The sequence below is a fragment of the Arvicanthis niloticus genome, chromosome 8 (genome assembly GCF_011762505.2).
Source record: "Arvicanthis niloticus isolate mArvNil1 chromosome 8, mArvNil1.pat.X, whole genome shotgun sequence".
Lineage (NCBI taxonomy): Eukaryota > Metazoa > Chordata > Mammalia > Rodentia > Muridae > Arvicanthis > Arvicanthis niloticus.
The window spans coordinates 48578953-48592424 of record NC_047665.1 but is presented as its reverse complement, the minus strand read 5'-3'; the positions used below and the strand labels follow the sequence as shown (position 1 = coordinate 48592424).

The 13472-nt window shown below is 38.2% G+C and overlaps 1 protein-coding gene across 1 annotated transcript in view; it reads right to left on the bottom strand.

Annotated features, from left to right (window-relative positions):
- The window catches only part of Ryr2 (ryanodine receptor 2), a 566557-nt gene that overhangs the window by 66900 nt on the left and 486185 nt on the right, over nt 1-13472 (bottom strand). Inside the window, exons 80-82 of the mRNA XM_076939363.1 lie at nt 13229-13282; nt 12021-12044; nt 635-734 (exon numbers count right to left, since the gene is read on the bottom strand). Coding sequence (XP_076795478.1) covers nt 635-734; nt 12021-12044; nt 13229-13282 — 178 coding nt within the window. The remainder of the gene's footprint in view (nt 1-634; nt 735-12020; nt 12045-13228; nt 13283-13472) is intronic.

The window sequence follows — 13472 nt, the reverse complement described above, 5'->3', positions numbered from 1 at the left end:
GACACAAGCTATAAAAGAGGATATGAGACTAATTGTATTTCTAACTCTAAGTCTAAAGTATCTTTTTTTCTCCTCCTTGATGGTAGGTAAGTGCATAAAAATATATCTGATAGTGAAAGTATACAAGTGTAAGCTCCACACTTCTGTTCCAAGTGTGAATTCTAACTATACAGACGTTAACTCAGTTGAAAATTCTTTGTGTCTGGTTAATCTTATTTTGTGATTCATTTTTTTCAAATTTTAAACTATATTTAGAAATTAAAAATGTTTCCACAAAGATGTTACTAGCATGAGAAAAATAGTCTTTAAATGACTGGTTAATGAGGGAGGCGATCTCTTGTTCATTTTAAATGATTCATTTTTAAATGTCTAAACATTTCTATCAAAATTCAGCAAACTATGGTCTGAGGACCAAGTATGGCCTCTATCTGCACTTGTAAATAAAGTTTTATTAAAACACAAACTCTGTGTTTGTCATAGTATCAAGAGAATGGTGCATGCTGGGAGGGTGGGTGGAGGGCAGGAATGAAGCTCACTCTTGCTGGCTCTAAGTAGCTCTCCTTGTGGGACATGAGTAAATCTCATCTTTCCCAGTGCTGAATGGCGCCCTCTGGGCAGCAGACACAAACCTTACCTTTGCTGGCACTGATGGTCTGAAGAACCATCTCTGCTGCCCCGCGGTCATGCAGTCTGGCTTGCTGGTACAGAAGTTTCTGCTTTTCCATTTCCTTTTCCTGAACACAAATCCCAACCATTTATGTAGTGGCCATCAGACATCACAGTGGCTCTCTACAGACCACAATTCTAGTTATCTCTTCATGTATGGGCTCTATGACAACATTATGGACCATTTCAATACCAACAATGTTATCAAACAGATAGGCACATATTCAACTCATGGTTTAGTTTGATTTGTTTTTCCCTTGATATTTTTTTTCCAGATATACTTTTAGTATTGATTTATCAGGATGCATTTTATTTTCTCAATTTTAATTGGCTGATCAGTCCAAAGCCTGTTTCACGCTTCATCTTTGAAACTTGCACGTTCCGATTGATACATCTGTGCATAGAGGTTGGTCATTTATTTTTGGCAATCTCCTAGGTCATGGCCATAACTTGATACTGCTCAGCAAATGGCTCGAGTTGCAAGTTACCAGTGAATCACAGAAAAAAAAAAAAAAAAAAAAAAAGAAAACAAAAAGAACGTTAACTTAGACGCCTTGGAGTTTAAGCAAAATTGAAAGCTGATATGGATAAAAAAGGTAGGCTTCAACTGAGTCGTGGATTTATGATACAGATCACCCCAACTGCCCCCCCAAAGAATAAGAGAAGCAATGTGCCTTTATATTTTATATTCTCAGGAGGTGACAAAAGAGACTGCATGATGCCACTAGAGCAATGGCTGGTGTTTGTTCTTTTCCACTTAAGCTACCGCTGTGAACGTAAAGGAGGAAATCGTAAGGAAAATATAAAGGCACAGCGAGTTCAAGGCTGGTATGATCATTCACTTGAGCAATCCAGTTCGCTGGAGAATTGAGACGGAACTAAGCAGTATAAGTTGCAGAATGCAAGTTGCATAGAGCCCTGTGACAGCGCGTCCATCAAATGGCGTGGTAGAGAAGCTTAGTCAATGGGACATGGAACGCTCAATCAGCATCATGTCCGCTAACACAACGGCCAAAACATACGTGACCTAGGGCAGTAGGTGCCGCAGCAGTAGCCAGGATGACAACTGTGCTGCCGTCAACTTTCCATCCAAAGTACGGAAAATAGACATTGAAAGATGGAAGAGGTTTAAAAAATGAAGGCTTGCTCATTACAGAATGTGAGAAATCAAGTGAACCGAAAGGAGGGGGCGGGGGAGAAATGGGCTCGAACAAATGAAAAAGAAAAAAGAGAAAAAGAAAGGAAAAATAAAAGAAACCTTCAAATCAAAAGCAACCGACACAGACATTTATGCTGTTACCAGAGAGTTCTCGCCGAGGCTGGCAAATTTGTTTCTTAAATCTTTGATAATATCGTGCTGCAAAAACAAAATTGATCAGGTGTTTTTGTTGGTTTTTTTCCCCGTACTTTAGTTAATTGCTCCTGTGATATTTTTTTTTTCTTAAATTATGTGATAGGCCTAAATGGAAGCAGAGAACAAAAAAAAGAGGCTGCTGAGCTTCGTCTGTAGCCATGCTAACGCCGGAAAGGGTTGCCTTCATGTTTAAACCTCTTCCTGAGAAATCAAAAACAGAACAGAAACGAAACCACACAGACACACAAAACCGTACTGTCATTACAACACAGGTTTGAGAAAACAGAAAAGAAAACAAAAGACCCTTTTGTCTGCTCTTCAGTCATGGTTTACTGTTCATGATCAACATTTGAGTCTTCCCTTCAGACCCAACAATCTTTGACTTTCCTCCTGTCGCCAGAGCTGAAAATGGAACCGGTATTTAATAAACCCTAACCGACTCTATCTGCAAAAGAGACTTCCGGGAAGACAACATCAAGAAATGATCACTCTGGGGGACTGTCCCCTGTCATTTTCATTAACCAAAAAGGCCAGGAAGCTGGAAAGAACCATCCTTCTACCAAATTACAAAGACAACCAACCCTCAGAAAGCCATGAACAGGAAAGATGGCAGCAGAAACAAGCCCTGAGGAAGTAGAACTGACCATCTGCTCCTTGCACTCCCGCCATGGTAGACTGGCTCCACGACCTTACATCTCACGAAGCAAATCAAGCTGCTGTTATCTTTACCATTGAAATCACACTGGACACCTGAGCACAGTGAAACTAGAGAGTTGAAGGGAGAGCAAATCAACTTCTTCTCTATTCACACTCCCTAGACAAAGACTCCCATTTCTCATATCTGACAACTAAATTCCAATAGTAATAAATGTTCCTGGGGAAGAAAAACCCAAAGAATATTACAAACAACTGGACTGGTGAGAAATGTTGATATAGAAGCAAAACAAACAAGCAAAACCAAACAACAGCAAGAACAACAACAAAACCAAAACAAAACCAATCCTGCTTCATGAAGAAAGGTTGCAAATTTTCTCAGTTCCACTGAGCTGGGACTATCGTTTCAGATCCACGTAGGAGTATGTTTGTTTTTCTGGTACATTGTCTTTGAGAACTGTTTCCAGTTGTATTACTTTAATTTTTTCATTGATATATTTTATCATTCCATAAAAGAAACAAAATCTAGATAACTAAGACAGGAAGATAGATTATATAGAAAGAAATGATGTTTTTCCTGTAAACTGATTACATGTGAGCTTTTCTATGCAAAATGCAAATTCAAAATATGTGTTTTTTTCTCTTCATTCCTTCCATCTTTCCTTCCTTCCTCTCGGAGTGCGGAGTGTATTTACACACACACACACACACACACACACACACACACGCACGCACGCACGCACGCACGCACGCAAGCACGCATGCACACTACAATCTGCCCTGAAATTTGAGGTCCTCCTGCTTATGTTTACTAAAGACTCGGATCCCAGCTCCATCATATCCAGCATTTCAGCATTTGACATAGGCTTTTTAAAACTCTTACTCAGAGACACAGAATCTTAGGTTTCTTACCCCTTGCAGATTCTTTTTATTCCCCTACAGAAACAACACTGCAGTTTTGTCTTTAGTTATTCGAAGGTTCCAAATGACTAGAAAACAAAACCAGCACCACAGCCTGAATGCTCCCTGAGGAAAAGACTCTGGTTGCTGAAAACTACCCCAAACCATCTCATTTATGACATTGTAGCCAAACTAGTGTCTTTTCAAGGTTCCCTGGTGTCACAAACCAGACTTCTGATCAAACTGCCCGCCCTGAATAAAAATACCAGATACTGGGACATTTCCTGCTTGTGTAACTTCAGGTCATAACAAAATGGCATCTTCTCAGGAGACCCTCAAGCTTCACCCCACTCTGATGGGAAAAGAAAAACTTCTGAAGGGGAAATAAAGACACACACAGTCCTTCAACATTTTTCCTTAGTTGAGAATTTAAATAATCGTGAACTTCAACTGTTCCTCGATTCTTTTTTCTTTTTTTTCTTTTCTTTTTTTTTTTTTTTTTTGGTTTTTCGAGACAGGGTTTCTCTGTGTAGCCCTAGTTGTCCTGGAACTCACTCTGTAGACCAGGCTGGCCTCGAACTCAGAAATCCACCTGCCTCTGCCTCCCAAGTGCTGGGATTAAAGGCGTGCACCACCTCCTCGATTCTTGATAAAAAAAAAAAAATACTGTGTCGCCCAAAAAGTAGATGAGAGGGTATTTTAACCTGAAGACAGCAAAGGCCAGACTGCTTAATTTTTTTTCTCAGTTGCCTGGACTTGGGGTAGCAGAAGCTGTGGCTGACCAATCTGTAGCCCATGTATCGAAACAAAGAGCTCAGTTGCCTTGCTTTTTCTCTACGTTTTCCAAGATTCCAGTAAGGTCTTCATGTGTTTCTCCTCTTTAAATAGCGTGAGAAAGCTCCTATAATCTAAGTAAACAGAAATTTTCAGAAACTGAATTCTTACTAATGCCTCTCATTTAGTAATATTCCAAATGCAAATATCCATCCGTGTCTTAAAACACAAGGGAGATGGAAAGTATCACAAGTATCGGCAACTAAAAGAAAAGATGAGATCCAGAAGACCTGTTGGACAAACCGAGTGACAAAGACAACAGAGCTGAGAAGCAGAAGGATACACTGGTTTACAATGCGAACAAGGCAAATTAGATGAAAGAAAACCACCACCAAAAGTGAGAGTCTATTCTCCTCTGTAGCTAACCATGTTGTTTTACAACTTTAGATCGGCCTCCATAGAGAGTTGATTCAGTTTACAAAAACACTTAGAAGATTATAACTTTACTTAATGATGTATGCTTTTCAATTTCTTAAGAAAAAAACTTGTATTGTGTTTACCAATATAAGGGGCATGTAAGGATGGGAGCCTGTTGCAACCACAAAACCAGAGTTTGGAAGTGTCCAAGAAAATCTGAATGAATGACAGACAGTACAAGATAATAGGGCACCATGGTACCATGTAGGTATGATCATAATTTGCAGTATTACAAGTGATACCTTCTTCCTTGAAAATCTAAGTGACTGACACATGGTGAAAATACATTTAGTTACTTTTAGCAACATTTTAATCAAGTAGATAATAATTATTAGATGGTCCACTTTAGTTCATTTGATATTCTCTGTCTAACTTTCATTCATTTTCAAACATTGTAACAATTTCACAGAATCTTACTCCTCTATGGGATAGGCATAATTTCTAAGGCTATTTGATAAAATCAGAAAAGAAGAAGTATGTTTTTATTCAGAGCATATTTTGCTAAAATAAAAGGTTAAATCAACCTCACTAACACAGTCAGACAAGAGAAACACAAAGCCAGAAGTGAATGTTCCTGCCAGCATGTGGAAGGTTCTGGGGGCAAGATTTATTACACAGTGTGTTTTTGCTGTTCACATCTTTTAATATGATGTGTGCCTGGGTTTGAGGGTGAATAATGTTCTTCCTTGATTCAGTGTTTTTAGAAACAATTTAGGACAAATGTGTTGAATAACACAACTGGTTCAGTTGGAACAGTTTCTAGCATGTCTTATTCTCTCCCACAAAAAAAAGCTCCATTAATGGCCTATTAAAATTTATGAAAAGAATAATTTAAAGTCAAGACTTGCCAAATTAACAAGATTAAGCCAGCATGGCTTATCCTGAGCACAAAATTAATTTAAAACTGCCTGTTTCCTACTTGCTTTTGTTTAAAATGACTTAAATGCAGATAGGAAATGCCATGTAACCCTTCCTCAACTAACCAACCCTGACAAAAGGAGAAAATGGTGACTGCCATGGTCTGATCATGTGATCAGTTGATCTCTATGCCAACTTAACAGGATTTAAAATTACTGAGATGACAAGACCAATGATGTCTGTGTCTATGGGAAGTTTGCCAAAGGGTTTAACTGAGAATAGAAGAGACACACTGAATGTAGACTGTGTCATCCATGGGTGGGGATCTCAAATTGAATAAAAAGAAGAAAATGAACAGAGCACTACCATTTATCGTGTTTATGCCTCCTGAGTGGAGATGCAGTGTGACTGGCTGTCCTATGCTCATGCCTCTATGGCTGCCCCCTTAGGATAGACTGTGCCTTTCATCTGTAAGAGAAAATAAACTCTCCCTTCCACAAGGTGCTCTTGCCAGAGCCACAAGAAAAGAATCTAATACAGATCATCAAGGTATGGCATGATGTCATATTACTTTGTGGGGAACGGGGAGTTAAAATACCTTTCAGCATTGAATGTCTCTAACTCATCCCTTGATGTTTTTAGAGACTATAACTCTATAACTCCAGTGTTCATGGTTCTCAGTTCTCAAATACAGTTCTTATTTGTTATTACTGTAGACCTGGATGGTCTTGAACTCACAGAGATCTACCTGCTTCTCTACCTCGAGAATGCTGAAGTTAAAAGCATGCGCCACCACACCCACCGGGCCCTCTTAATTCTAACCTAGGCTAATTATGTACAAGTGGCTGCATCTTAATGGAGTGCCTGTTTCTAACCGAGGATATCCCTTTAGCTTAGAGGAGGAATTTTCTACAGAGTACCTTAGGGATGCACATGTTCCTTCCATTCTTACATGGACTTAGAATCCATCCTCAGTTGGTACACACAGTCATAATAACATTGACTGAACTGTTGATGTTTTCCTTACATCACAACTTGACCTCAAGGAATAAATTCTACTGCATTATTAAATTTGAAAATTCTGTTTCTCTCTAAAGACTTATTGTTTATTGACCTAACTAACATTTATTGCAAATTCAAGTTGGCTTCTAGGAAGCTTGGAATCAATTGTGCTAATAGTCACAACATATTGGCAAGATCTGGCAGGAGCTTGTGAATTAAAGTTATTGTTGAGATTCTTTTCTTCGTGTCATGCAATATATTCTCTGTATTACTGTATTATATTTAATTACATGATATTTTATGTATCAAACAAGAAAAGACAATGATACATATGTATTCAAGTTAAATGTTATTTCTTACATAATATTTTACTATGAAATATTTTTAGTCATACCAACAGATATTTATTTCCTCTTCAGCCTTCCCCAAGTGTTCACATAAAGAGCAATAAAAGTTTGATGCCTTGATCAAATATTAAGTTAGGTGTTAGTAACTGTAAAATTGTCCTCAGAAATAAAAAGAACATCTATGTACAAACAGAAAACCCAGAAAAAATTAAAAATAGGTATGACCCTCAGATTTCCTAGGCAAAGTTCTTCATCTTAAGCCATTTAAGGTAGCCTTCTGAAGGCCACTTAGCATACAGGTCTCTGGCACTGTATAGACAGTTCTATATAGCAGGTTCACTCTGCTGTAAAAGTCCCGACCTCTATGACTTTCTTTAGAGAAAGTAATATCTAGGAAACACAACAATAACACCAGACCCTTAGAGAGCTAGCCATATGATAGGCAGTGTTCTGAGAGTTTTATATGTGTTAACCAATTCAATGCTCAAAACTCCAGTGTACAGTGATATCTATAATTTTTCCTATTTTTTTTTTAAGACAGGGAACCTGAAGATATAGCTCACATAGGTAAGTGGTATAGCTAGGATTCAAACATAGGCATTTCATCCAAGTGTCTGCACGCTCATTGACTCTTTCTTATTTACTCTATATAACTTGGTCAAGGAAAAGCTCCATCCAAGATTATTTCTTAAAAGCCTGGAATGAAGTTAAATTATTGTACATGTAAAAAAATAGGTCATTGTAACTTTAAGTTACAATGTGTCCTCTACACAGTGTGGAAGATCATATATTCATATGCATATGTTACATGCATATGCATTATAAAGGACTGTCCTCTCTGGGAGCTTTCTCATATGAGATTTAGCATCCTAGTCCACATAATAACTCTCTCTCTCTCAGTGCCTTGGACTGGATTCTGAGCCCTAAATACCCTGTAGATTATGACATATCAATGCAACTACTTTAACCATCCACCAAGGAGATTCTATCCTGATGGAGAAGGACAGGCTTCAGGGTTGGGCTCTGGACAAGCTGGAGCTAAGATGGCTCTGGCTTCCTGGGAGTTGGCTGGAAAAGCCAATGAATATCAGGAGGCATGAAGAGATGAACTTCTGTTACCAAAACAACATTGAAGACATTCATCTTTTTCCCCATCGTGCAGAAGCCTCTGAGCCATATGCACAAGGCCTGTTTGGAGGCATTCCATCACTAAGCAGCCAAGGGAGCTTATTCAGTAGCTATGGTTACTTCTTATATTTTCTTACTTTCTTCTACCATGTCTCTCCTTCCATAATTCTTACTTCCTTAAGACTATGACACTCTTAACCCTAATGACATGTCAGCACACAAGCCTGTGGTTTCTGTTTATAGGAGACCTGGGCTAGCAGCACACTGTATGAGATCAACAGGTTGGTAAATATAAGTGAATCTGATAGACAGCATCAGCATTCCACCCAACTCCTTAGCCTGTAGCCCTGTAAGGCTCATTTGTGATGATGCTTTAGTCTGTATCCTAGATGGGTGCAGCTTCCACTGGTTAGAGTTAAAAATTTACAATTTTCTTGATAAAGAAATTGCTACATCAGTACTTGATATTTATAATTTTATGTCTGAATATTGGGCATTTCAGGTATGTATTGCTAAATAATCCTACTCAGAGAAATCATATAGTTCCCTGGGACAGAGCATCTTTATCCAATTCAAAACTACTTAAAAATGGAATTCTTCAAAATTTAAAGAATTAAATCTTCAGAGGAGCCCAGCATATGTTATGTCATCACTGGAAAGTATTATTTATTATCAGCCCATTAAACATTTGGCTCTAAACAGATTCTTTAATCTTTGTGTCATGTCTTCAGCCATAAGCTAGGTACAGGTGTGAGTACTGCAGCACAAAAGATATACCATTAGCTACATCTGAGATACAACTAGAAGAGAACACGCAAAACTCCTTAAACCCTTGCCAGAATGCTAGCTCTGCCACAGGCAAATTTAATGCTTAAGACTTAAAAATTGTCCTGAATAATCCGAATTACAGTAGTAGTAGTAGCAGCAGCAGCAGCAGCAGTAATGATAATAATAGGACCTCAGAGATTCCTGAAACTATGTATATCTGAGTTGGAACTAAGAACTAGCAAAGGAAGCTGACTTACTTAGCATGTGAGGACAGCCTGGAAGAGAAGGCTGTCTTCTCCCCTTTTCCCTTGCCAGGTCAACATCACTAACTTAGATTTTCATTGGGTTATGAAACTATTTTAGAGCCTTAAATAAATCTGTATTTAGAACCTTAAAATGTACCTACTGACTTATATTTTCAAATGGGTATGATATTTTTAATCATGGGCACATAAGTACATATGACCACAGAGGCCATGAGAGAGTATCAGATCTCCTGGAGCTGAAGTTAGAGGTGGCCATGAATGGCCCCGTGTGAATGCTGAGAACCCAACTTGGGTCCACTGCAGTAAGAGGAGCAGCATGCTTTCCTAACCAAGGAGCCAGCTCTTAAGCCCAGACTAATTTAAAGTCATAGCCTCAATTGCTTGACAAGAACAGCAGAGCAGCCAGCATCTGAATGTTTCCATGGAGTCTGATAAATCTTAAAAGATAAATAAAGCATTTGAACAGTTGACTTGTTGCGTATACCTGAAAAAATATGCTGTCTTCTTTCTAAGATTTAATTGCCCTTTTATGATTTAAACATTGAAGTAACCACAGATCTAAAGCTAATAATTAAGTTTGCTGTTATGGATTTAAATGGGCAGCTGCAAAGCAGTTTTGTATTATGTTACAGAGGAAACAGGGAACTCATTCTTAAATTTGTTATTTAAGCCTGATGAGCTATAGCAGGATCATACCAATAAAACACACAGGTGATGAGAGAAAAGAAAAAGAGTTGGCATTTTGATTCCCCATTTGCTATTTTCTGTGATTTTTGAATTTTCATGTATTAGCCATTGGGGGGAAATGTTCTTATAATAGCACATTTCTTAACATAGCTATTTCTGAACTCTCCTTGACATCTTTGCTAAGTATGTTATAATGGAATTGAGTAGAAACTATGGTCAGTCTTAACAACCCACCAGTGACTGGGATAAATTTATGTCCCACATACATTTTATTCTTTCCAAGCTTACGTAACATAATTTGCTCTAGGAGTTATTGAAACTGCCAAATAGTATTTTAGTCAGTATAACTTAAGGGGAAAATTCCACAATAAGATTACACAGAAATTATGCCAAACAATCAGACACTGAAATAGAAACAGTCTGATATAACGCTAAACAAATATGAAAAATAAAATAATTGACCAGTTGTCTGGGTAAACTTTTTTCCCGTTTTTATTAGACTCGAGTGGTCAACCTCAGAGTAAATGGTTTTCATAGGTGATGGATTCCATACAACTTGTTTTTAAACTGAAAAAATAATGACATCCATATAGCATGCATTTTGCAAAGAGCAGCATGTTACTGAATTAGGTATAAATCTCTTAAATCACATAGAAATCATAAAACTATCGCTGTGCAAGTCAAAATCCCCAAGCATGGCTGACTGCTTTACTTATGAATGAGTGGCAATTTCCAGGAGCTTTAAAATCCTGTCTTGGGCTGGCCACAAGCTGCTGGCCCACTTCTCCTATTTGGGGATTAACATTCGGGTCTCCCTGTCAGATGAACTTGACCAATGATCTAAACCCAGAAGCAGCCTTGCTTTCTGTCTGGCCAGCTCCATACTGTGGCTGATTCTTCTCCCCATCTTGACCCACATCCCACTCGCTGACCATCATGTTTGTCCTGTCAGCCTTTCCTAGATCTCCGCGAAGCCTCTAACTTTGGGCCTGTAAATCAATTTCATTGGCTTTCAGATCCCTAAGACTTCACCCTACCTTTCCAGTAATTTGTCTGGCTAGAAACTCCTCATCCTGTTTCATCTTATCCACTCCTCCTGGTGCACCTATCAGGGACTCTTGGTCACAAGCACCCAGGCTAACCAGGAAGCCAAGTGTTTGATTAATGTTAGAAGGCTCACTCATGTTTCCATCACTTAATAATTCACACTGATAGTATCTAACAGATACTATCTGATAGTAGGCAGATACTACCAGATAGTAGGCAGATACTATCTGATAGGGCAATCTGATAGTATCTATCTGATTGGGGCTGAATCTGATATTGTCATCCACTTGGATTTTTAAGATTACAATGATCCAGATATGTAATCAGAACACCATATTCCAGTGAGCTAAAAACATTATAATTTGTTTCTTCCAAATAGGTTCTTAATATCCATCATTCCAAAAATAAAGCCATTGAGAGCATTGCCTCTCAGGAAAATTTATGATAGACTTTCTTGTTAAAAGTAGTCTCATGTTAAAATTAAAACTCAAATTCACAGAAATCATACAAAGAAAAACATCTTGTAATTCTAAGTCAAAATATCTTCTATTTGCAAAATTTCCAGATGAAATATTTAAAATGCCAAGAGGCAGAAAACCGTCACCTAGAGTCCTTTTCATTTAATGAAGTGCCAAAAGTCAATGGTAAAATTATGATACATACACCCCAGGTACTAGTTAAGAACAAAAAGCAAAGAAAAAGAAAGGGGGAAAAAAAGAGAAGAAAAGAAAAGGCCATTTTACTGTGTCTGCTTTAAGAAGTCTGGTGCAAGTCACATTCTCACTTTCCAAAGGCCGAGGCCCTTTCTGTACAAGACAGTTTCTAGTTATACATTTGTCCACAAAATGACTGAACTCGTCCAGCTCAATATACAGCTCAGAGTTAGCACAGAGGACACAATTTCAAGTCATGAGTCATTTAATTGGCAAGAAGAATAAACCAAAGAAGGGATGCTACCCACTACAAACTGGCAGAGTGATTCTGAAGACCTTTTCTCACAAAAGAGTCCAAGACTTTGGGTCTAATACAGGTAAATGCCACAAGAAACTGAAACTCAGACCCAGACAGATACACACATACACATGTCTTTACCTTGCTGCGTTGGGATCCTGTGACCTTAAGGAAGGATGAGGACAAGAAGCAAAATAGCAATAAACAGCTGCTCCGGAGACAATGGATAAACCCGCAAAGGAAAACAGTAATCATTTGCTGCTCGTGGACTGTTCTAAGTTACCTGGCTCCTTACGGGGAGAATGGACTTAAGACTAGAACTCAGACACTTTAGCAAGAATTGTATAGGAAATTAAATGGCATTTTGCTCAGCCAGCAATAGTCATGGGTCATTCTCAATTTAAGTTGTTCTTTTGTTTGTTTGTTTGTTTGTTTGTTTTTAATATACTGATTTCAATGCTGCAGACATGGTCACATTGATTATTTCTGGAAGTGACATCAGTTCATTCCTTGGTTAATGTGCTGTGTTTCCACCATGAGTTAAGGACTCATTGCTGGCTTCTCATATTTCTCCAGACTTCTAGCTCAAAGTCCATATATATGAGCTAATAGGAAGAATCTATTCTCCACCTCCTTCTACTTTATTTCTCTTTCTATAAAAAAAAAAAATGTATAGCAAATAAGAAAGTGGTAGTTAACAACAGCTAACTAGTCTCCTAAAGAAGCCAAAGTGGGGAATGACCTTAACTTTCTTTAAAACGATTAACATTAAGCAGTAATTCAAATCATAGGCAGTATTTAAAGGCTGAAAATGCTCGAGAAAATAATCATGAAATGAAATCTATCCTAGAAAAGATGCGCCTCTATTCCATGCAAGCAAACTGCACCATGGCAACCACTTACATATGTGTACTGAATGAGTGACCTAATTGGGCAGATGTCAAGAGGCCAATTAATTCAGGAAAGAACAAATGAATCTAACACCAATGGAGTCATTAGAAACTTGATGCTGTGTTGCTCTTCCATGGCATTTTTCTTCTGGCTATTGGCAATTACAGACCACAGCATCCCTGCCATGTGAGTAATTTGAAGCAGTGTCATCTCTGAGGGCTGCCAGGTACACTCATTCTGGACATATGGGCTTTAGTGTACTATTTCGTTGCTCTATACTCTTTGCTTTTCTCTTAGCAAACACTAGGACTCAGGTCTGTCCATCCAGCTCTGACATGCAATTCCTGGACAAAATAAGCTGCAATAAGCCATGAAGCAAGAAACACAAAAGTCCATTATAAACTATGAGACACTGTCTCCAAGTGGAGAGGAGGCAATTCTAGAAAGATCCATCTTACTTCAAAGCTCTTTACTTCTTCTTCCCCATCATCGTCTTCTTCATCGTGACAACTCTGATTTGAGAGACAGAAAAGGAAAGGAGGATATGAGGAGAGAGAAAGCGCAAAGTGTTTGTTTAACCTAAACTCCAAGTGATTTTTATTAATGTTTCATGAGCATTATTGAAGCCGGTGGATGTAAAACTTATACAATACCATCAGTGAATTGGTGAGCTAAGATAAAATTGTATTTTATTTACAAGAT